This window comes from Rhinolophus sinicus, linkage group LG15 (genome assembly GCF_036562045.2).
Source record: "Rhinolophus sinicus isolate RSC01 linkage group LG15, ASM3656204v1, whole genome shotgun sequence".
NCBI classification, from domain to species: Eukaryota; Metazoa; Chordata; class Mammalia; order Chiroptera; family Rhinolophidae; genus Rhinolophus; species Rhinolophus sinicus.
The window spans coordinates 27,580,038-27,602,623 of record NC_133764.1 but is presented as its reverse complement, the minus strand read 5'-3'; the positions used below and the strand labels follow the sequence as shown (position 1 = coordinate 27,602,623).

The 22,586-nt window shown below is 48.7% G+C and overlaps 2 protein-coding genes across 10 annotated transcripts in view; both read right to left on the bottom strand.

Annotated features, from left to right (window-relative positions):
• Positions 1 to 3,031, bottom strand: part of MRC2 (mannose receptor C-type 2) — a 51,351-nt gene extending 48,320 nt beyond the window's left edge. For 2 of the 4 annotated variants that reach the window (XM_074319620.1, XM_019733027.2), the window contains exon 1: positions 2,618 to 2,872. In XM_074319620.1, coding sequence (XP_074175721.1) covers positions 2,618 to 2,735 — 118 coding nt within the window. In that variant the 5' untranslated portion in view covers positions 2,736 to 2,872. Of the gene's footprint in view, positions 1 to 2,617 lie in introns of all 4 variants that reach the window. The other 2 variants (XM_019733026.2, XM_019733029.2) reach the window with 2 other exon arrangements.
• An 11,099-nt stretch (positions 3,032 to 14,130) lies between these two features.
• TLK2 (tousled like kinase 2) overlaps positions 14,131 to 22,586 on the bottom strand; it is a 96,499-nt gene continuing 88,043 nt past the window's right edge. For all 6 annotated transcript variants that reach the window (XM_019733010.2, XM_019733009.2, XM_019733008.2 and 3 more), the window contains 3 exons: positions 19,149 to 19,260; positions 17,206 to 17,313; positions 14,131 to 15,233 (listed from right to left, as the gene is read on the bottom strand). In XM_019733010.2, the coding sequence (XP_019588569.1) occupies positions 15,060 to 15,233; positions 17,206 to 17,313; positions 19,149 to 19,260 (394 nt within the window). In that variant the 3' untranslated portion in view covers positions 14,131 to 15,059. The remainder of the gene's footprint in view (positions 15,234 to 17,205; positions 17,314 to 19,148; positions 19,261 to 22,586) is intronic.

Genomic DNA, 22,586 nt, shown 5'->3' with positions numbered 1-22,586 from the left:
GGAACTCTCCATGCCAACCCAGCCAACATCCTCATAATCCCCACAACAACCCAGCCCACCCTGCCGGTCTCGCCCTCTCTGTTCCACTCCCTACCTCTGCAAAGCCTGGTCCCACCCAGCCTCCCTCCAGAGAGCCTTGATGACCCTTTGCCCCAGTTTCTCCTGCCTCCTGCCTCCAGACATTAAGTATCCACAGCCCCAGACTTTCACTTACTAGTTGCATGACCCAAAGCAAATGATCAAACCTCTCTTAGCCTCTATTTTCTTATCTGCAAAATGGGCCCAACATTTTGTGCTCCTTGGGTTAGTAATCAGAAATAAATAAGAAATTGCACATAAAGCATTTAACATGGCTCTTGGCCACGAACAGGCCCCCCACCAATGGAATCCTGCCTGCCCAGCCTGTTAAGTGTTTCATGTTTCAAGCTCCCCCCCACCCAAGGATGCATCTTAACTCTTCTGTACCTTCCCTCCTCCCCAAGTATTTGGCTCAGGATTGAACAGTAAATGTTACAAAAATGCAGTCAATATTGCAATTAACAAAGAGGTCTTCTGGCCACAAACTTTGTAGAGCACCCCATGGAGGTGGAGAAAAATATGGACTCTACCATCCCCACACCACAAGGACACTGCTGCCCCCAAGGGGCGCTGCGGTGCCCCATTGTTTCATCCCACAGGGCTCCCTACTGGTGGTCAGGAAGCCACCTACACGCACCCGTGTCCTAAGGGTAAGTTTCATTCCAGCAGCACTGGCCTGCCAAGCTGAAACCTATCTCCCACAAGCATTTCCTGGGGCCATTCGGCTCCTGCTTCTGGTAAGTTCTTCCCAGTGACTACCTAATTCACCAGGGGTGGTCGAGCATTCTGGGCAGAGGGAACAGGGATGTGCTGGACAGGACCTTCAACAATCCTGCCCTCTCTTCCTCAACTGCTGCCATGGAGACCAGGCCACCCCACATCTAAGCTTCTTCAGGGGTTATCGAAGCAATGCCACTGGGAAGTGGGGCTACCAGTGTGCAGGGATACAGCCTGAGGGAGGGCAGGGGGCGCCAGGGGGTAACAGGGAGGCAGAGGGGGCCCTCCAGGCATCCTCCCTGACAGGGCCTCTCACCAGGGACTTCCAGCTCCCTCTGTCAAAAGCTCCACGGTGGAGGGAAAAGGCCGAGTCAGCACTCTGGCCTTGACTGTCCCTGGGCCTGGCTTTCAAGTGTGCTCTGGGGCTCTGGAATGGCGGTCCTCCTCCACCCCACCCTGCCTGTCTTCCCAGTTCCTTTACAGAGGGGCAGGACAGAGACATGCAGGGGCAGCCTGTGTGCTTTGTCCTGCAGTGGGTGGGGAGTTACTGCCTGGTTTGTGTTGGTCCACACTCAATTCCAGGTGGGCCTGGAATTCAGCAGGGAGGGTTCTGCTTGGGGTGAATATGGGTCACACTGGCCTCCACCTCTCAATGGGGGCAGATAAGTGTTTTGGTGGTTTAAGTCACGCCTGGTGGGCGGGCCAACCCAGCGAGCACTGGCTGTGGCAGGAGGCCCTACACCCTCCCGGAGGCTGTCTGGACTTTGCACAAAATTGCAAACACTGCACTGACTGTCGCCTCTCACTCACCCCATCCCCACATTAAACATAAAGCAAGACCTAGGCTGGGGCCGTAGAGACCACACTCCTTGGCAACTCCAGCTTTGGTTCCTGCAAGCCCTCCAGGAAGTGGCTCTTTCCCTTTAACTCACAGATTCTCGGTGAGGGGTCCATCTGTCCCCACACTTCACTGTTACTCTTTAGAAAGAGCAGCAGAAAGAGAAGGTACAGCTTAAGGGTTTTTTTGTTTTGTTTTGTTTTCTGTTGGTTGGGTTTTTGCATCTTTAGCAGCTCTTTGGCAGCCCAAGATCTGTCCACTCTGGAGGGATGCCAGTTTGGTCAGAGCCGCCCACATCTCACACACACACACACACACACACACACACACACACACACACACACACGCTGCCCAGCCTGTTGCTGCATCCTGGTGGCACAAAACTGCCCCACAGGGCTCTGTTCAAGCAGTGAGGATGCTGCACGCCGCAAGCCGTCCTTGAAGACCAAATGTGGAAAAGAAAATATAAAAACCCCGAGATGCCAGGAAGGGCACACAAGCCCTGGCGAATAATCCGAAAACAATCACAACGCATCAGTCCTGGGGAGAAGCAAGGAGACCGACCGGCCTGGAGTCTCCTGGAAGGAGCCTCCTGTTCCCCCGGGCGCGCCCTGCAGGTCCCTGGGCCCAGGGCAGGGCCGGCGCCGGGTGGTCCGGGAGGGCGGGCGCAGGGGTCCTCCCGGAGCCCGCCCTCTTCCTCCGAGGCGGCTCGAGACCCCTGGGCTCCCCTCCCCCGCCTCCCGCCACATCTGGTTCCACTCAGGCCCTCCCACACCTCCAGGCGCGCTCCTCCCCCTCTCCTCCCCCGCTTTCAGAAAAGAGGAGATGATTTTTAAAAACCCAGTCACACACACACGCACACGCACAAGCACAAGCACACACGCTTCGGGGGGGAAAAAAAGAGGGAAAAGTCGAGAGAGAGGCCCATTCCCCGGCGCTCCCCTCGCCCGGCCCCCGAAGTTGGCCAAGTTGGCAGCGCCTTACCAGGGAGGGCGGCGGCGGCGGCGTCCCCCGGGCGGCCGAAGTGCAGACCCCCGAGGAGCAGGACGTAGCGCAGCAGGTGACCAAGCCAGGGCGCGGGGACCGGCCAGCGGGGCCCCATGCCCGCGTCGCGCCGCGCGGGAGACGCTGGGACCGAGGGCGCACGGGTGCGGTGCAGGGTGGCAGCCGGGCGCTGGGCTGTGATGACCGCCCGCGAGGGGCTTGCCTCTTCCTCCGGGCGGGACGAAGTGATGCCTCCCGGGGAGAGGAGGGGAGGCGGAGGGAAGGAGGCAGGCCGGGCGGAGGGAGGGCGGAGGGAGGAGCGCAGAACCCGGGAGGAGGGTGTGAGGGGCAGAGGGGATGGGAAGTGGGCAGCGTGGAAGGGATGGGGGAGGAGGCGCAGGCGGGCGCCGGGCTGGGCTGGAGAGAGAGCTCGGAGGGGGAGAGGGCGGGGAGGCGGAGAGCAGGGTTCGCGGGGTCGAGATGGACCCCGGCGTGCGGCTTTCTCTCGTTTCCCGTTTCCCTCTCACCCCGCCTCGCCTTCCCTCTCTTCTCGGCTCGGGCCCGGAGCCCCAGACGCTGCGTCACAACTCCCCGGCTGGCGCGGGCGGGGAAGCAACTGCAAAACTTTCCGCAAACTTCGCGGCGTGGCGGGACGTGGGCTGCGAGGCCGGGCTGATCGGGGCGGGGGCGCGCAGTTGACCCAAGCAACCACACCCGGGCAGCTGGAGCCCCCTCTATCCCGCCTCTTTTTGTGGACGTCTCTTAACAGCCGAGCATCCGCTACCTTCTCGCCTGGGAGGACCCCTCCCTGGGTCTGGTGGGGAAGGGGCGGAGCCGACAGCTCGGCCACCGGGACGAAGATGGGGTGGGGGGGGGTGGGGGAGGCAGGGCCCCTATGCCATATGCGGAGCGCAACCATTTGCAGGTCTCGTTTTAGCATTTGCGTGACCCCTGTGTCAGCGTCCCTGGCCCAGAGGGGTGTAGTGCTTTTGCTAGTTGGGGCTGTATCCAAAAAACTAAGGAAAAGCGGTCCACTGGATGTCCCAGAAGACGGACATCATCACTCTCACCAGCAGCCCGGCGGCTGGATGGTCGCAAAGAACCAAAAGAAAATCTCATAAAAGGGAGGACAATCCAGTTAGTCCGTCTTATGCAACAAGTCACTGCAGCGCAGAGCATGGATCCGGAGTCAGCATGGTGGAGTCCAGCCCCACCTCGACTTCTGATTCCCTGAGCTTTCTTGGAAAAGTCGCTAGGGATCTCGGGGCTCACAGCCAGACTGAGACATTTTAGAGACCCTAAATGCTGAGAAGATTCACATTCTCCCACCACGAGTAATCAAATAAAAACACTATGAAACTGTAATATAAATTTTATTGTTTCCTGTGCTGTCCACCTCGGTGCTATTTTGGGAAATAAAAAACTCATTTTTTCCTCCCCTTTTGTACTCTTCTTGCCTTGGGTACATCTTTCCCCATCTCTGCAATGAGGGTTAGGGGTTAGAGATGCTTGCTTAGCTCTGTCCTTGTCTGCTGGGCTGAAATTCTTGGCAAGTATCAGCCCAAAGGCTGTCCAGCCCCTGAGTGACCCCTCAGTGAAATCCCCTCTAGTCCCCTGGAAAGACTCCCACTGTCTTTCCGTTTGTCCTAAAAATGGTTAGCAACCAGGCCCAAGAAGCCCCTGGCACCCCACGGCTAGTGTGGGCACGTCTGACAGAACCATAACCCTTCTGGTGACTGCTGCTCCACTCACACACCTTCTTGGGGTGGCATGTTCTGGGACCCCACGCTCGCCAGTCTCTGACCTCGCTGCCTCAAAGGTCATCCTCTTGGCCCCCTTTCTCACAGTCCTGTTATCTACAAGGGGTTTGAGGATTTGCCAGCCTCAGCTAAGCTGCTCACTCTTCTTCCCTGTCTTGAGCAGCCAAAACACAGGATGTGTCTTGTCAAAGTCAACTCACAGGCTTCCATCCGCTCGCTTATCTCTGGATGTGCTGGTCAGTCCTCACCAAAGGGACCCCTTTCCTCTGAAGGGGACCTCAGGCAGGGCTCCCAAGGAGTCCTCCAGGTTCTGGAACAGGGGTGGATGGGCCTTCCCTACCAGGCTGAGTAGGTTTGGGCATTCCTCCCACCAGCAGGGCAGAAGCCAACTGCCTGACATCACCAGCGAATGTCGTGGGTCCAGCAAGGCCACCACTTGCCGGGCACGCAGACGCTCATTTCTTCATTCACCCATTTAACAACCACTGATGGCTAGCTCTGTGCTAGTTGCTGGGGAAACAAAATGAGCAAACCATCTCAGAAGAGTTTTGTTTAGTAGGGAAAATAGACATAATTTTGCCATATTCCAGGCAGAGAAACTGCCACTCAAGGGCTGAGGAGCATGTACGTACGTTGTGCTAGCAGGGACGGACACAGTGCTAGCAGGGACGGTCGTTGTGCTAGCAGGGATGATGGACGTTTGCTCCTCTGAGGCCCTGATCTAGTCTCTGACAAGGGTGAGACTTCCTGCTCAGCATGCCAGGGCTACACATTGTATTCTGCTGATTGTCTGGGCCCATGTCTGCGGCCACCATCTGTCTTAGATCTTGGGCTCACAGGGCTGAGAGCTGGGCCACGTCTGGGCCATTCTCCCTGTGGAGAATCCAGCCCCGTCCCCCACTGCTTAAAGATTATGTGCAGAAGCCGTGGTCACAGCCTGTAGACGTGTTGGGTGTTGGGAGGGCTAGGGCTTTCAGAGGGACCCCCCACCCGACCTAGACTCGCATCTGATTTCAAAGAAGGGCCAGTGTCCTCTGTACCCACAGCCTCCTCGCCACTCCTGTTAGAGCTCCGTTGAACTGCCGTTTATTAGTATCACTATGTGCCAGGCACCAGGCGAGGTGCTGGGGACTTAGTGACTCTGGCCTGGTCCAGGGAATTTTTGCCAAGATTGGAATCAATACCGAGAAGTACCTCTCCTTCACACACTGACCATTAGCCAGCCCAGGCACTGCCCATTTACCGACTGCAAAAAAACCCAGTTTAGTGGAAGATGCAGACTTTGGAGTCAGAGATCCCACTTGGAACCTGGCTCTCCCACTTACCAGCTTTGCGATGTTCGGTGAATTCCTCAAGCTTTCTCTTGCATTCACAATTCCTATTTGTAAATGAGACAGTGATGTAGGGGATGTTGGATCTGCCGGCAGTTTCTGAGTGCGGGCCGGGATCCTGTCTCGTGAAGCCGAAGAATGGAAACACGGACCAGGGAGAGGCAAAAAGTTTTAAAAAGAGGATAGTTTATTAGAGGCAGGAGAGGAGGTTGCAGCTCCGGAGAGGGATGGGGGTGGTCCCGTGACTGAGGCAAAAGCTCCTACTTTTATACCTTCCCTTTGCCTGTTTGGGGAAGGGGAGCTGTTTGGAGAAGGGAACTGTGTGAAGAAGGGAACTAGCGCCTTTTAATGAAATTCGTCTACCAGGTTTGTTCTGCTTGCCCACCCTAAAAGAATTAGCAAAATAACCTACTCTTATCTATCAGATCTGCTCCGTTTGTCAGGCCAAAAGGAGTTTTATTTTATGATTCATCTCAGGGCCTTGTTACATTATGTCCTGGAGTGAAGGGAGTGATTTCAAAAGCTGGAGTTTTAGGATATGGCTGTCTTTTGTTTATTCCACCAGGGACCTCCCTGTCTACCTAGGGACATGCTAACTCTCCTGCATCAGCAGCAGTGGAGACTTAAATGTGATGTATAAAGGGATGGCATGGCCCCTGGATAAAGCTGTTCAGGAATGTCAGGCTTCCCATCTTCCTTTGCCATTTGGACATGAGGGTGTCTCCCTTGCCCCCCATCCTTCACCCTGCCTGCCTCACCAGCCCACCCCCACCCCACTGTCCAGTGAGCTGCTCAGGCCACACTGGCGTTTTCCTTTGCATGAGCGAACAATACAGCCTGCCCTCCTGTCTGCACCTCGCCAGGCCTCACTGTACACAGAAGCGGTAATGCTGCAGCGTAACCAAATCCAGGGAGAACCTTCTGAGTGCTCACTTTGGCTGGTGAAGGAACGCATGTCTGTAAATAGCCCAGCATAGGGCAGTGGGATGAGTCCAGGCCTGGAGGCTGGAGTTGAGTTGGAATTCCAGCTCGGCCATTCACTAGCCACGTGTCCCCAAGCGCGTCACTTCCCTTCTGAGTCTCCCGAGCCGTTTACCAAACCAGTCTGGTGTTCTTACTTACTGTGCTTAGGGTTCCTCTCACATCAGTCTCCTCTTCCCTGGCTCTGGGCTTGGCAGCCTCTCTGGCAGGACGGTGCCCTGAGGAGCAGAGCAAGGCCTGTGGACACCCCTGGCAGTGCAAGCCTACAACCAAAGCTTAGGACAGGAAAAAACAAGACGGGAAGAATGCAATCTGGTGGCCTCGTACTAGGGTAGCGGTCAGTTCTTACCTGAGGCAACTAAAGGAGGGAGTGTGAACTCCAAGGGGCCTCTAAGATTTCCCCCACCCTCACCCTTTCCAAGCTCAGGGCTGGCTGGGCAGATCCCACCCTCTCTCCCCTCTGGGCTCCCGCAGCTCAAATCCTCCACTCTCCTCCTCCCTGTGAGTCCATGTGCCCCGCCACCCCCGCCCCCACCCTCTGAAGCACTGAGGATCCCAGAGAGACTGGGCTAAAGAGGGAAGGAAGAAGGCAAGCTTGGGATTCAGACAGACCCAAGTTTCAAAGTTTGGCTCCACCTGTTCCAGGTTGTATGGCACTGGGACAGCCAGTTAATCTAAAGGAACTAGTTCTCCCATCCACGTCACTAGGGAATTTTACGGCTGGTCTGCCTTCTGCTGACTGCTCTGCCACAAATATCACCTCAGAAAAATTCTGCACATTTTCCCTAGGTTGTTCTCCCTTTTGTTACAGAACATCTAGAAGCTGTCCCTCCCCACCCCCCAAGCCCCTGGAGGGCTGCTGAGTTTGTATTCACTCTTTCAATCCAGGGCCTGTATTAGAAGGCTTCCTTTAAAGTCTTTTCTTTCCCAAGGAGTAGGAGAAAATGACCTCAAGACCCCTTCCGGGGAGCAGCAAGTGCTGACTTCCGCCCCATGGGTCTTGGAGTTTGGACAAGGGCTCCCAGTTGGAGTCACACAGTAACATCTGCCACTGTCAGCAAGGACAGCCCTAGAGTAAGCTCAGAGCCACGGGGGCTCAGGACAGCCCAGGCTGCAGCAGGATCCTCGCTGCCTCCGTCTCCACTCGGAGGTTTTAGCAGGCCTGGAGCAAGCTGGCCGCCACGGGCTCGGAGATAGGCAGAGGTTGGCCTGATGCACGGCAGAAGAGGAGACAGCAGAGCCGAGCTGAAGAACCAGATGCAGTTGGGTGGAATGTAGTTCCCAGAACCTTCTAGTGCCCCAGCCAACTTGTGCAGAGCTTGGGGAGAGGGGTGTCACATTGCCCGGCCTGCTGGATGGGGCCGCCCCCAACCTGGAGTTGCAGTTCTGAGCCTGTCCTTGCACTGAGGACAGGGCTGGGCCAGGAGTCAAGGCCTCCTCTGGTCCACAGCTCTGGCTGGGCTGGCACTTCTGCCTCTCCCTCAGATGTCATCTGAGGCTGCTTCCTGGTCCCTGACTGTCTCCTCAATTCAGGAAGGGCAGGCAGGATGAGGTTTTCTCTAGTCTCAGTACTTGATCAGTCTTGCCAAGAGCCTTCTGTGGCTGACTGTGGCCTGACGGCAGGACGGGCAGGAGGTGGCTGTTCAGATGCAGAACCTCCCCTGACCCATCCTTCCCACTCTAAGCCCCTGCTGGAATGGAGCCCCTGACCAGAACAGGAGCCAGGGGCTGCATGCAGCTGGCGCCCCACCCCACCCCAGCTCCAAGAGGCTGGCCAGACCCCCCATAACCCCCAGTGAGGCAGCAAGAAGTGGACTGGGGCACCAGTGGGTGGTGACCAGCATTTTAAAAATGAAGTAAAACAAATATCAGAGTGCATTGTATGTGAGCTAAGTTCTATTCTACGAAATATGTGTTGGGTTGTGGTGTTTCTTACCATGGGTTGTCATGAAAAACACGCTGTTGAAGACCTGGAACCAGCTATGCAGGCTTCCTGGCTGTCCCTGAGCAAAGCCTATTTCTAGGTGACTGCCCCGACCTCCTCCTGTCCCACATCTAAAGTCCCTCACTACCATCTGCCCGGCCCTACTTCTCCTTCTGGGCACCAGGCTTCAGCAGGCCAAACTACTTGTCCTTCCTTCAGTCGGGCCCTGGGCTTACCCCCTGGAGGGGCCAGGTCTCGCGGTGCCATATAACCGCACACAAGTGACAAGGCATAAGTAAAGGAAAGGTGTACAAAGCGTTGTCTGAGCCGAGAGGCAGGCAGGCTGCAGGTGACGTGAGCTATTTTCAAGGATAGTCAGATGGCCAAGTCTTGGAGGTGTGAGAGCATGGAGAGGTCTTAGTGCGACAAACACTTCATATAGGAAGAGCACAGCAAGGGTAAGGGACCCTTTGCTGCAAACACTGTCCCTTCTCATTCTAGTTCATTCTGCCCATCTTTCAAAACCCAGCCCCCAAATCCCCAGGGGCCTCATCTCGCTTAGGGAATTTATCAGCTCCCAGCTTACATTTATTACATTCAGTTTCTAGCTGATAACCTACCTTCCTTAAAGCAAGAGCCACATCTGATGTACCTTTTTACCTGCCAAAGAATCTAGCCCAATGTAATATAAACAGAAGGCTCTCCATAGACGTACTTTGAGTGGGTGCATGAAGTTCACAGATGTGGCGACTGTAGCTACGAGCGCCTGGCCCAAGGTCACACAAGTTAGAGTTGTGACCTGAACGTAGTCCTCACTCGGGGCTGTCCTGTCATCTTGTTCTACCAGATTCTGACACTGGGCAGTTTTGTCCAGTGAATGTGGGGAGCAGGGTTAGTGTCAAGGTTGTGGGTAGGATTCTGAGAATCTTGTAGATACAAAGAAGCAATGGCCCCTGGAATTGATTTGTAGGGAAAGACCTTCGCTTTCACACTTGTCGGTGGCGTGCCCTTTCACAGGGCACAGGCCTCTGGCCAAGGCCGCACTGGAGACATCTCCCCAGGGGCCCCTGTGACAGGGAGGCAGCGTTAACTATACCTCTGCCTTTTTACTTTTTCAGCTTCGGAAAATATCCTTACATCTCCCACCCCCTTCAAGCCTTACAGCAATCACAAAGTTAGGACACACGAACAGGAAGATACAGAGTTGTCCAGGGCTAGGGTGGGGGAACATTTTAGCTTTCTCATCTATAAAGCAAGACGACAAGATCAGATGGCTTAGGGAACCTGAAGCAGGCATGTTCTGGGAAACCATGCTCCCATTTCCCAGCTAAGTTCAGTTCTAGCCCAGGACTGCTGCCCAGGCCAGCTGGGTCGCCGAGCAGATTTCTAAGGGCTAGCCATGAGGGAGGGGAGGGACACTGATGGAAGCCTGGGGGAGTGAGCCCTAGATTAGGGCAAGATATGCCTCCAGCTGGGACCCCAAGTGCAGCCTGTACCCACAGCGGTGTCTATACAAGGATGGCACTCAAGAGAATACACCTCACCCCATCCCCATTCACCCCTGCTTTACCTATCACCAGGCACCGAATCTCTCTGCGTGTTTCCCCCTCTGTAAAATCAACGAGATGTTTCTACCTTGCCTACACCTAGGCAATGAAGAGACGCAGCTGTCGTCTAGAGCCCCTGTCCTGGCAGATGCTGCCCTCTGCTCCCCCCTCCCCAAGCTGCCTTCAGGGTGAAAAGGCTTGGGCAGCACAGGCCACCAAAGTTGCAGGCTGTGCCGGAGGCCCAAGGAGGCTGAGCTTACCAGTTCTCCAGGCCAGACCCAGGGCCAGGGGTGGGTGGGGCCCAGTGAGCCAGCCAGTTGCTCTCTGACCCCTTTGCACCACAGGGTCTCCAGCCCAGTGCCTCACACATACACACACACACCCCTATGCTGACTCCAGCCTGTCTCGGGCCCCTGCTGAGCTCCCTGAGCACAATAGGGCCTTGTATTCCCTGCCCCCACCAGGTCCCAGACCTGCTCCCTGGCCTGTTTTCCCAGCCTCTGGCAGGTTCCCCCAACCCACCAGCAGAGCTCAGCAGCAGCCAGAGTCCCTAAGTACTCCCTCCTTAACCCTCCTCCTCTCCCTGCAACCTCTCTACACTCTCTTCCCCCACCCCCACTGAAGAGCTCCAGTCCAGCCCCCGGCTCTCTTCACCCCTGATCCAGGCTGCCAGGCTGGATTCATAGCCCTCCAGTGAAAGAAAACTGTGATAAATGAATTCATGAGAAGGTACTGGTGAGTTGTTACATACTTTAAGAGAAGGCCAAAGGTAAGAAGCTTCTTGAGTATATTGTTAGGTACCAAGGCACCTGTGTAAGGGATGTGTTGTAGGGACCCTCCTCGGGCTCCCCATAAAAGAGCTTAGGTATGACATCGGTCCTAGGACAGCCCAGAGCTTATATTTTCAGCCCTAAGACAGAAAATAAAACAGTCATCTCTCTTCTAGCTGGGTGAGTTAGACACGGCCCCTCCAATTGTCCCTCCCTTGCTGCAGTGGCTGATAGGAAGGTCACCAGGACTTGTGACTGACCTTCAGTGCTCAAGCCACTTGGGAAACAGACAGGGTGGGGTGGTGTGGGGCGGGGGCGGGGCTGAGAACTTGCGTTTCTAACTGGTTCCCAGGTGATGGTGCCGCTGCTGGCCTGGGGCCAGCCTGGCCTGTAAGATGCTCCGTCCAGACTAGACCGGAAGCAGTCTTGGATCCAGGTAAGTGGAGACTGCTCACTTCATCAGACAGAGGTTGGCAATGAATCCCAAGCCAGAGGGCTAAGGCTCCCAAAAGGTCTGCATCACCTACCCAGGGCAAAGGATCTCCTGACAGCCTGGCGAGGAGAAAGGCTCTGAACCTCAACCAGCAAACTTGGGGGTTCCAGGACCAGCAATCTCACTTACTGGATCTTGTGATCTTTTTAAACCACATTTTTTGATTCCCTTCTTATCTGCCAGGCACTCTACATACCTTATTTCTACTCTTTATTACAACCATGCAAGGGACAGAGGTGGGATTTGAACCAGACCTAATTTTAAAGCCCAGGCTCTTACCCACTAGGCGATTCTGCCTTAAGAAGATAAGACAGAACAGCTAATTTTAGGAAGAAGGACTCCCCATACCCCAACTAGTAGTTTGTGTACCATGTCTCTCCCCACTTACCCCAGGCAGATTTTAATTACAGACAAAAAGAGCTTGGGTAATTAGAATGATGATTAAGGGGGAAAAGATTCTCAGAAAGCAAAAAAAAAAATCACCAACAAACTTTGCCTCCTTAGAAGCAAGGAGCTGGACCTGCAGCTTGCTTCGAGCTCTAGGATTCTAAGATAACTATGTTTAAAGAGAGCTACCTGCTAAAGAAATGCAGTGCTCCTGACTGCTAAGCTTCTCAGCTGGAGGAAACTCTGTCCCTATAGAACTAGTAAGAAAGGGAGACAAACCCTTCTAAAGAAGAGAGCGGACATACAGGTTGGCCACAGAAGTGGGGTGCATATGGCTGTGAATGGAGCGTCTCCGTTTACTGCTGCCCATCTCACAACGGAGATTTCGGAGTCCAATTCCTCCCCCTCAGACCCCCATATTCCATCCCTTCCTGGGGCCCAGAGCCTTCATCCCTGGTTGTGAGCTGATGGCTGGGCCTTCCCTGTCCTGTTCATTACTGTATCCCACCCACAGGCATAGTTGTTGGTACATGAGAGGTACAAAAGGTGTTGCAGGAATCAACACTTTCTCATTAAGCCTGCGACGTCCACTTGGACTCACCCGGCTGCCAGGACTCCCCTATCTACCCCCTAGATGGTAAGGGTTCTGTTTGAAGCTGTAGAACTAGAGTAAAATCAAGAGGCTGGGAAATTCACTTCTTAAAACTTATTTTAATATCATCCCCACCCCCCAAATTGGGACAGGCCATAACAGTCTGGCTGGATTTAATTACAAATTAATACACATTTTTAAATCATTATTTAAAGTAAATCAACATTGTGGCAATAAGGGATTATTCTTGGAAAAAATGAAACCCATATTAACAAAATATGTTGTAGAAGAACCCCACTAGTGATTTCACTGGCTATTTAAAAGTCTAGTAAAGGTCACCACCCTGCATGTTCTCCGGGGCTGGTCCATGCAGTGCAGAGGCCTTGCCCAAACAGTTGAGCCCAGTCAGCTCCAACTTGGCCCTAGACCCAAAAGAAGCAAGGAGCGGGAACACCCCTTCTTCAGGACAAGGGTAGAAGAGGTAAATCAACAAAGTCCTGCAGCTTCACTTAGGCCCTGGGATAAAAGGAGGCAGGAAGCTTTGGAGGGAAGGCTTAAAGATGCAGCATTTAACTGTTAAAAAAATTTCAAAATAATTATACTAGACTATTTATTGAAAGAGAGGGAGGAAAAATAAGGAACAGAACTTAATATTTTGAGTTTCAGTTTAAACACGGTCTCAACTTCACCCATCTCTCTTCATGTGCGGACACCATCCTTTCGGCATTGTGCTCAATTGACCTTTGAGACCCCATGGGTACCCTGTGCTTAGCAGCTTGGTTAAAAAAGAAAAAAGCTGCTGCACACACACATACACATATATCATGTATGCACATATATATTGCAATAAAATGGCTTTACAAAGCTCAGGGGCACCAAGGGTCTGGGGCTAACTTCCTTCCATTCAGAGTTCCAGAAGACAGTACCGACCCACAAACTTCTCTTCGATTTGGAGCACACTATTCTCCCCTAAGATCGCCTGATAAAGGGGAGGGGCAGATTCACAAAACAAACAAAGGTCCTAGCAAATGTGTCACCAGTGGCATTGTTTCACATGTAAAAGAAACACTAGAGTCATGAGTTAGTTGAGAGCTGTCTACCCTTCCTGACTTCCCTTCCCCTGCCCAGGAAACTCGCAGGCCCGAATGCTGCATCTTTAAATATTTCTGGCGGAGCCCTCTTGCCACATATGTCAGTAACATTCCAAGCTGGCTACCACATGTGCAGACTCTGGCCTCCTCTCTCTACTGACGAGTGCTCTGCTGTTTCAAGGCCATGGTGGGGCCACGCAGCTCCCATTTCAGCTTCATCTTCAGTTGATCGTACATCTTAGAAACAGCCAAATTTTTTTAAAAAATTAGTTCCAAAAAATGTTCATATTTAAAATACCTATTTCCCTTGAGATTATTTTTTAACTCCACTTAGTGAAATCTATAAAGTGAGTGAGACAAAGTGCGTGTGTACATGCACACACGGACGCGCACACCAGCACACACCCACAACGTGTAGAGGACTGGAGGTTGTTTCCTGCCAAAAGACCTAACAGAGGAAAGCTTATGTGCTGATCGAGTTTTAATATCATGGGTAACAGAAATGCACACCGTTGAGCAAGCACACAGAGCCTGCGGGCAGGCACCCCTGACCCTGGAGCCGGGGCTCCCCAGCCCGTTTTCTGCCTGCCTTTGCAGCAGTTTCCATAGTTACTACATTCAGAGAATTCAAGAGGACTGCATGGACAGATGAACCTTTATTTAAAAAAATAGCACTTCAAATAAATTAAAAGGGACAACCGTCAAGTGTTCAAATTGTGAAGAAATAGTTGAAAACCTAGAGACCCAAGCTGCAGTCTTCTAAGCTCATTCTTTGTCCAATGGCAAAACCCCGCACACCTCAGGATTCCCACTCCACGTTTTCCCTACAGAGACAAGGGAAGCAACGGCAAACGGGAGACCAGACGGAGGAGAAAGCTGCGTCTGACTGGAATGAACACCGCCCCGTACTTGCTAATACAGGTTTCACCTTATGACCAAATGTATTCTTTCAAAAATAAAAAAAGGGGGGAGGGGAAGGGAAGCTGCATGTTTTTAAAAATTGAAATTATTTAGGGATAAAACACTAACTCTAGTGCCTTTAACGGGCAATAGCAACTTTTTTCCTCTGAAGTCAAATACCATCCCCAGCTGAGCCTTTGTGCTACAAGCTTTTCAGGAGATGTTACCTAAACTTTATTAAAAGAAAAGAACAAGTTTAAATATAGACACTGGACTAGCCCAGTCTGTATTTTCAAGTCCACATTCTTCATCTGAAACACTGCATCAGGGACCCCCCTGAGTCTGCACGTTTTCAAGTTCACAGTACATGGAACCAGTTTTTCTTTTGAATTTTTTCCTCACTCAGAGCAGCCACATGCAGTGGCCGTTGACGCCGGAACCTCGGGCGGGGCCTTTTCCTACGAGGCCTGGCCAGAGCTGCCCAAGGCTTCTCCTCAATGAGAATCGATGCTGTCATGCTCTATGGATGGGAAAAAAGCAAGAAAATAAAAGCACCTGGTACAGGTTTCATGAGATCCATTCGGATTCGCTATGTTCCAAACCCGCTGCTGAATGCCATTTGTCCACTTTGTGTGCATTGAACAGTTTGTGGCCTAGGAGTGGGTCTCAATTCGAAGAACTGTTATTGGATGCCCCAGAGGTTGACGCAATAGCAGCTCCAGCAGGGCTACTTGTGGAGACCGACTTTCGGATGTGAGGCAGCAAGTAGGGGTCACAGGCCAGCTGCTGGACATCGATGCGGTCCTCCTTTCGGTAGGCCAAGCATCGTCGAATAAACGCCTGAAAGGAAAGTTTCTTGAAGAAGCCTGAAGCAGACAATCCTGGCGCCCCAAGAGGGAACCCTGAGGCTCTACAGCAGCTGCCAGGGTCCTTCCCAGAAACCACCAGGCAGACCTGGAGAAGACCAGGAAAGGAGACGCGCTGGCAGCAGGACCTCTCTGTGGCCACTGACTCCTTCCCAGACGGAGGCGGCTGAGCCACTCCTGAGAGGGAATGGGGCATGGCTTCTGAATAGCTCTGCCCCCAAAGCACAAAGAGTAACACAAAGAACTCTATTTGCCTTGGTTGGTTTGCATGGGCACAGTCTTAACTTCGTGGTCCTTCATGGTCCAAACCATGATCTCATATGAGCTTCCCAAGGAAGAGGGAATTGTAATGACAAACGACCACCACATGCAGGTGAGGAGACCGGCACTGACTAACACCGCAGTGTGTCACAGGTTGGTAAATGCTTTCCCTGTGTATCTCACTCGTCCCTGAAAGATCATTAAGCAAATGAGCAGGCACATACCTAAGTAGTAAGGGGAAACCTGAATAGCACTTGTCTCCCCAAGAGTATCGCAGACCTGAAGACCTACTGAGAGTGGGGTTTGATTCGGAATCCTAATTTACTACTGACACGGAGGTTTCCTTCACGCTGGGTATGAAGGGCTATGTAGTTGCAGTTTCTACAACTCTTATCATAAAGGCCCTTAAACAGATGGTCTTTTTCGCCAGACAGTTCTATTTAATCAAAGCCTTGTAATATAATTATTTTAAATAAATGAATCCATTTTAATCATCTAAAACATCACTGTCACCCGAAGTCCACACTTTACATGACAGTGACAGTGACACCTCCATGGGGGCTCACTGATTGTAACAAATGTACCACATTGCCGTGGGGTGTTAACAGTGAGGAAGGCTGTGTGTACATGGGGCTGGGGGTACATGGAAACGCTATACTTTCCACTCAATTTTGCTGTGAATCTAAAGCTACTCTAAAAAGTAGCCTATTTTACAAAAATCTAAAACATGAAATACTTTTCTATGTTTTTCTGTGTTCAATTAACAAAACACAAAAGCATAAAACCAATCCTGGTTTTTCAAAATAAAAGATACCTACAGGGAGTTGCTTGATTAAGGCATTTGGAAGATAAAAACAAATTCACAGAAATGAACATATTGATCTTTGGTCTTTAAAAACAAACCTTTCTTAGTGAGATACCTAGAACTAGAGTTAAACAGGTTTCCTTGGGTTGGATATCGGTCAAATCAACTCCTTTCACCTTGAATTTCTCTCCACACAGCTGCCAGTACAGGCTTTTGAACCAGCAATCAGATCACACAGCTGCCCTGATTAAAACCATCAACTGCTTCTCATCCCAGTTTACACTCTGTCCTACCACTCTCCCCTCTGCTCTGCCCGCTCTGTGGACCTGTTAAGCTCACACTCACATCTGAGTTTTACTTACGTCTCTCAGCTCAGAACGTTCTCTCAAATGTATGCATGGCCTCCACCGGCACATCACTCAATAGTGCTCCAAACCTGACTTCATCACTGAGGCCTTCCCTGACTGTGCCACCAGAAAAGGGGTTCCGACCACTCCACCCCCGTATTCTGTTATTTACTTCATAACATTTATCACTACCTGAACTGTACCCATTTTTCGTTACTGTTTGTCTCATCCAGTGGAATATAAAGTCCTTAAAGGCAGGGATCTTGTCTGTATAGTTCATTGCTACATACTCAGAGTTCCTCCTTCTCCACTCTCTGGAACAGTGTCTACTGCTTACTAGGCACTCAATAAATATTTGTTGTGGGAGGAGAGGGGGAGAACAGGGTAGGGGCTGGAGAAATACACATTTAGAAGGAGGAGGAAGTTTTTAATGACTCCTGATTTTTGTACTGAATAAAGGATCCACTACTACCCAGAGAAGTAACACAAAAACCAAAGCAGTCGTTTGTGCTGGCCAATGGATCAGAACTTACCTTTGCTTCAGGTGTTACTACTGGCTTTGGCGGAAACTGCACTTCAGTAGCTTTAAGAATAGTATTTTCTTGCAGAATGTCTTGCTGGGACTGGTTATGACCAAAAGGCTATCATATAAAAACAAAACAAACAAAGACTAAGAACACAATTCAAAACCTCAGGGAGGAAAAGGAGAAGACATGTCTCAATGAGAACTGCTAGAAGGAACTTCGGAGATGATCTCTAATTCTCTCTTTTTGTAGATAAAGAGTGGACAGGCTCAGAGCTTAGGTAACTTGGTGACAGTCCAACATCTAGATGAAGGCTGAGCCGAGAGCAGAAGCAGCACCTGCTCTAACCATACCCCTGCTGAGCTTTGCTTACAGCAAAGAAAAGGAGATTTAGAGCAGGAACCTTCTGCCCTGAGTGGTACCTGTGGGCTTAAGCAATACATACAGGTGCCACTGGCAGACCCAAAACACACATAAAAAGAGATGGAAAAGTAAGAGTAAAGGATTAAGGACAGAGTGGGAGAAAACTAGAGCTGGGGCTACTTGGTGGCTTCATCTGGGCCCCAAATGGCCATTTTCTGATAAACTCTTAAAAAATAGTCCAGGCCTAATGTCTCTCTAGTGTTTCTACTGAGAGATCACAAACAATTCTTTCTAGATAACTTCTGCCACCACTATCAGCAGCACTTCCACATTATCAGAGAGCATAAACAATAATTAACTCCTACTTGTTCTGAATAATTCCCCATATGAGAGAGGTAGGCTACAGAAACAAGGGAGAGGCATCTGGATGGTTCAGTTGGTTAGAGCGCGAGCTCTGAACAACAGGGTTGCCAGTTTGATTCCCACACGGGCCAGTGAGCTGTGCCCTCCACAACTAGATTGAAGGACAGCAACTTGGAGCTGATGGGCCCTGGAAAACACACTGTTCCCCAATATTCCCCAATAAAAAATTAAAAAACAAAAAATTAGTTTTTAAAAAAAAAGAATCAAAGGAAACAAGGGAAAGTTAAAGAGGAAGCTGAAATCTGAATTAACAGGTTGGCCGGGGGATTGTGATAAAATATTAAGAGTCCAGGGGAGTTGCAGAACTCCCAAATAGCTTATACTCACAGCCTAATGGGGAGCACTGAAACATACAAACACACTGACAGCAGAAATATGTATATAAATGCACAGCTGGACCCTAATACGTACATTTATAAGGTATTATACTCACAAGGAAAAAACAAATGTGAAAATTCATTAGGTATAGTTTACTACCTACGTTATTACTTGTTCTAATGATGTATCACCTTGATCAGAGGTAACAGACAATGAATACCACCCAGTGTAGAAATATAAAGCATGCTTTTACTACTACTGTGTTTCCCCGAAAATAAGACCTAGCTGGACCATCAGCTCTAATGCGTCTTTTGGAGCAAAAATTAATATAAGACCCAGTATTATATTATGTTAGTTTTTATCTTATATTAATTTTTGCTCCAAAAGATGCATTAGAGCTGATGGTCTGGCTAGGTCTTGTTTTCAGGGAAACACGGTAAAAGTTTTAACTAATGGAGTAGTTGGGAATAAAGAATACTACAGATGTTTCAAGTTTGGGGACCCTTAATAATGGCTCTTGGGAACATTGTATACTTTAATAAGCTATTTCATATAATTCTCCATAACATATTATTAGAATCAAAACATATCCTGGATCTAATTGAGAACAGCAAAAAAATGTATGTTTTCCACAACCCAGCAGAATTCATTAGGTGTTCTAGGGTTGAAAATGTATCCGTATACACAAAGCTTTTTATTAAGTCTATATTTCTTCACACCATAACTTTCAAGCTTCCATTGTGTATAACCCAATGATTAGACCCCAGAGAACAGTCCACCCCATGCCACTGAGTACATGTGCCACCCAAGCTGGCAGTCAAGACACTGCATGCGACCTTCTCCCTTACCTTCCTTCCATAAAGACACTGGTAGAAGATCACACCCACTGACCAGACGTCAACTTTATTTGAGATCTTTGGTGGTTCTTTCCCAACCACAAAACACTCTGGTGGTAAATACCTGGGACAAAACGGAAATAAAAATCCTTAGAAAAATGACCGTATAAACCTAAGACATGAACAAAAAAGCAAAGAAAACAACCTTGTTGGAAATAAAAATATATGGATTTTAACAGCTGCAAAAGCAACTTAGACCTAGTTGGAGAAAGCCAATGAAAAGACACTAACTTAAGGACACAGCAATGTCCTGTGAAGCCTTAAAATACATTTCTCAGTTCACCGAGAGGGGAATATTCTCCCTAGTTCCTATATCACCCACCCCAGACTCCTTTCCCTGGGTTGTGCCTAATGTGTCATTCAACAAGTTAAAAAAAATCAAAAAGGTGTGGGGAGAGGGGAGCAAAAAAAAATGTGCATTCCCTTTTATGACAGCTGCATGAACAAATATTAAAATATAACCAGAGGTGATGTGGTTTTCCTTTCATGTTGGCTGAAGAAGATATCTGTGAAACAAATAACTATTTTTAAAGTCCCAATGATTTCAGGACCCAGTAGAAAACTGAGGGGAGTGGTTGTTCTGTCTTCTTAATGTAGCCTCTTTCAGAAATTTGGACTGAAAATAACTACAATATATAATCAATGGTGACATTAAAGTCCATATTATCAAAGGACATTTCCTACTTTAAGGCTGATCAGGGAGTTATTAGAAGACTAAAAAATAGTGCAGAGAAAGCTAAACAAACCAGTTAGCACAACTCAATCCTCATCTGAAGTCCTTCCCTCCCCACCCACTCCTGCCTCCAAAAAGATCAGCTGGACAGCCAACCATATCAATTCCAAGGTATGGAAGACTAGCGCCTCCCGCATTTAGGAAACCAAACGAATACACTCTACTCATTGTGTCGAGTCACAGCCATGGCACAGCTGGAAGGCAGAATTCTGAAGATAACAGATCGATTTCTGCAGATTTCATGCTGGCAAAACCAATTCTGTGAAAAATTCTGTATTTTAGACCCTGCTGTGCTTCTAGTATAAAAAGCTAAACTTATAGCTTGAAGGGGACAAGAAGAGTTGAGAGGCAGAAAATGCTCAGATGATGGGCTTTCTTCTTTTTTGTAAAAGAAATTTAGTTTCATGTTCTTATTTTTTATTAATGTTAGCAGATATTTTGGATGATTAAGACCATTGAGCTAGAGTATTTCACAATAAATGCTTTTAGCCAAAACACACACATTGAAAAATGAATATACAGATACAGAACACACAAAAAGGGGGGGGGGGGGGAATGGCAAAGAAATAAAAAATAGGAAAAATAATCTATTAAAAAAAACAGCTCTTCCAAATGCTACTAAAACCCCCCTGAACCCTAGTTTTCATGGTTCTTTAATATATATAACTTAAATATGACCTTGGATATACAAAAAATAGAATCTTGACTCTAAAATGATCATTCTAATGTATTTATAAATTTTTTGTGGAGGTGGTGGGGAAGAACAAGTTGTGTGTGGTAGGGAAAAACAGAAGTTGTTAAACTAGTCTAAATGCAGAGTAATAATTTAGCCAAATATTTAGAATACAAAAGACACTGACAATTAATAGTAGAAATCTGGCAAATCACTTTCTAGGTCTCAGTTTGCCCCATCTGTAAATGAAGAAATAAACTAGTTCTTCACCCAAATAATACTGAAAATAATAAGCATTGTAATTCCCTATGAAGGACTTTGCGAGGAAGACTAGAAGGTCTATGACACTACACTAAATTGTGTTTAAAAAACAAACATAGTTGCATATTTCATCACGATAAAATCCTCAAAGAGAAAAATGATTCTCAAGGCCTATTCTACAGATCTCTTACTTAAAGATAGTATTCAACGTAGAATAATTCTGGAACAACCAAATACTGCAAACAGTCACTGAGAATTTGTCATGACCTCCTGTCCTATTTGTATCTCTCTGGGGCATCAGAAGTGGATGATATGTTGACGATGGTGATTATGACAATGTTTCTACCAATATGGAGACTTTTTAAACCTTCATAGAAATCCATAAAATTTAATTTTCTCAGGAGCCCCTCTCTACTTTTCACTATGCAAAAAAATCCCAAAACCTTTAAATATAATCGAAAGTAGAAAGAATAGTAAAATGAAGTTCCAAGTAATCACCTACCTTCAATATCTATTAACACTTGGTGAATCTTTATTCATATATACCCCTCTCCACTCCCCACAGATTATGTTGAAAAAAAGCAAATCTCAAACGTCATATAATTTTTATTTAAATTCCAACCACTGAATTTTTATAGCTTAGTAAATACAACAATAGGTAGCAATGAGAAAACCAATTACACAAGAAAAAGCTTCACCTCTTAAAAAGATCAAACTATAAAACAAAAAACTCAAATCCAAGTTCCAGTGAATTCATATAGCAGAGGTGTAGACCTGTTGCCAGAATTTCCAACAGCAGATATTTCTGTATCATTTAGTGACAGGAACACTAACCCACAATAACCACCATAGTGAATAAAACTGTAAATATAGCATCTATTTTAAGCCTAGAATCTCAAAGTTTTAATTTAGTGACTGATTTTCACTTAGTACTATCTCCATAAGCAATAAGGAGCAATGGAAAATATAAATTTTGTTTGTTTTTAACAGGATTTGATCAATTTTTTAATATATGTAACTTAAATATGATGGGACTGATCTTGTATGTTGTGAAAGACACCCCCTCTTCTGTCTGCTTCAGATCGACACCCTCATTCCCAGACAGTCACTATTCTATAGTCTCAAACGTAAGTGATCTGATCAACTGACCCTGGGGTATAACGGAATGTGCCACACCTCCCTTAGTGCTCCTGGAAGCTTTCTTCATGTTCAGAACCATACACTCCATGTGTGGCTTTGTGTTAACACCTCAGACATGCAAAGGAAACTCTGTTAACACACATATTTGCAACCACAAAGTTAAATGCCTGAACTGCAGGTATCTTTTAGGTTTCTCACTGTCAAAAATAATACTCGGCAGAAGTAGAATAGGTCATAGAAGAAGCAGGTAGAGCTAGCTGGGGAGAGATGAATGACAATAGATGGGAAGAAATGTGGCTCAAAACCTTTTAGAACATGCTGAGACGGATGGATAAATTTCTTGGCAAACTGTGCAAACTTTTTCCTGTTTAGATTTCAAGGGATGCTTTTTACATCCTGATTACTTTACATCCTGATCTTCAGAACTCCTTAGTTCTTGAGAGTCCATCATCCTCAGGCAACTCTAGAAACAAATCCCTCATCCTATTAACACATGAAGACACCTGCATTTGTACTGAAAAGAATTTAGAGCCATTCTTTTTTTTTCCTCCCTTCTGCCTCCCCCCCCCCTTCCAGTTCAAGC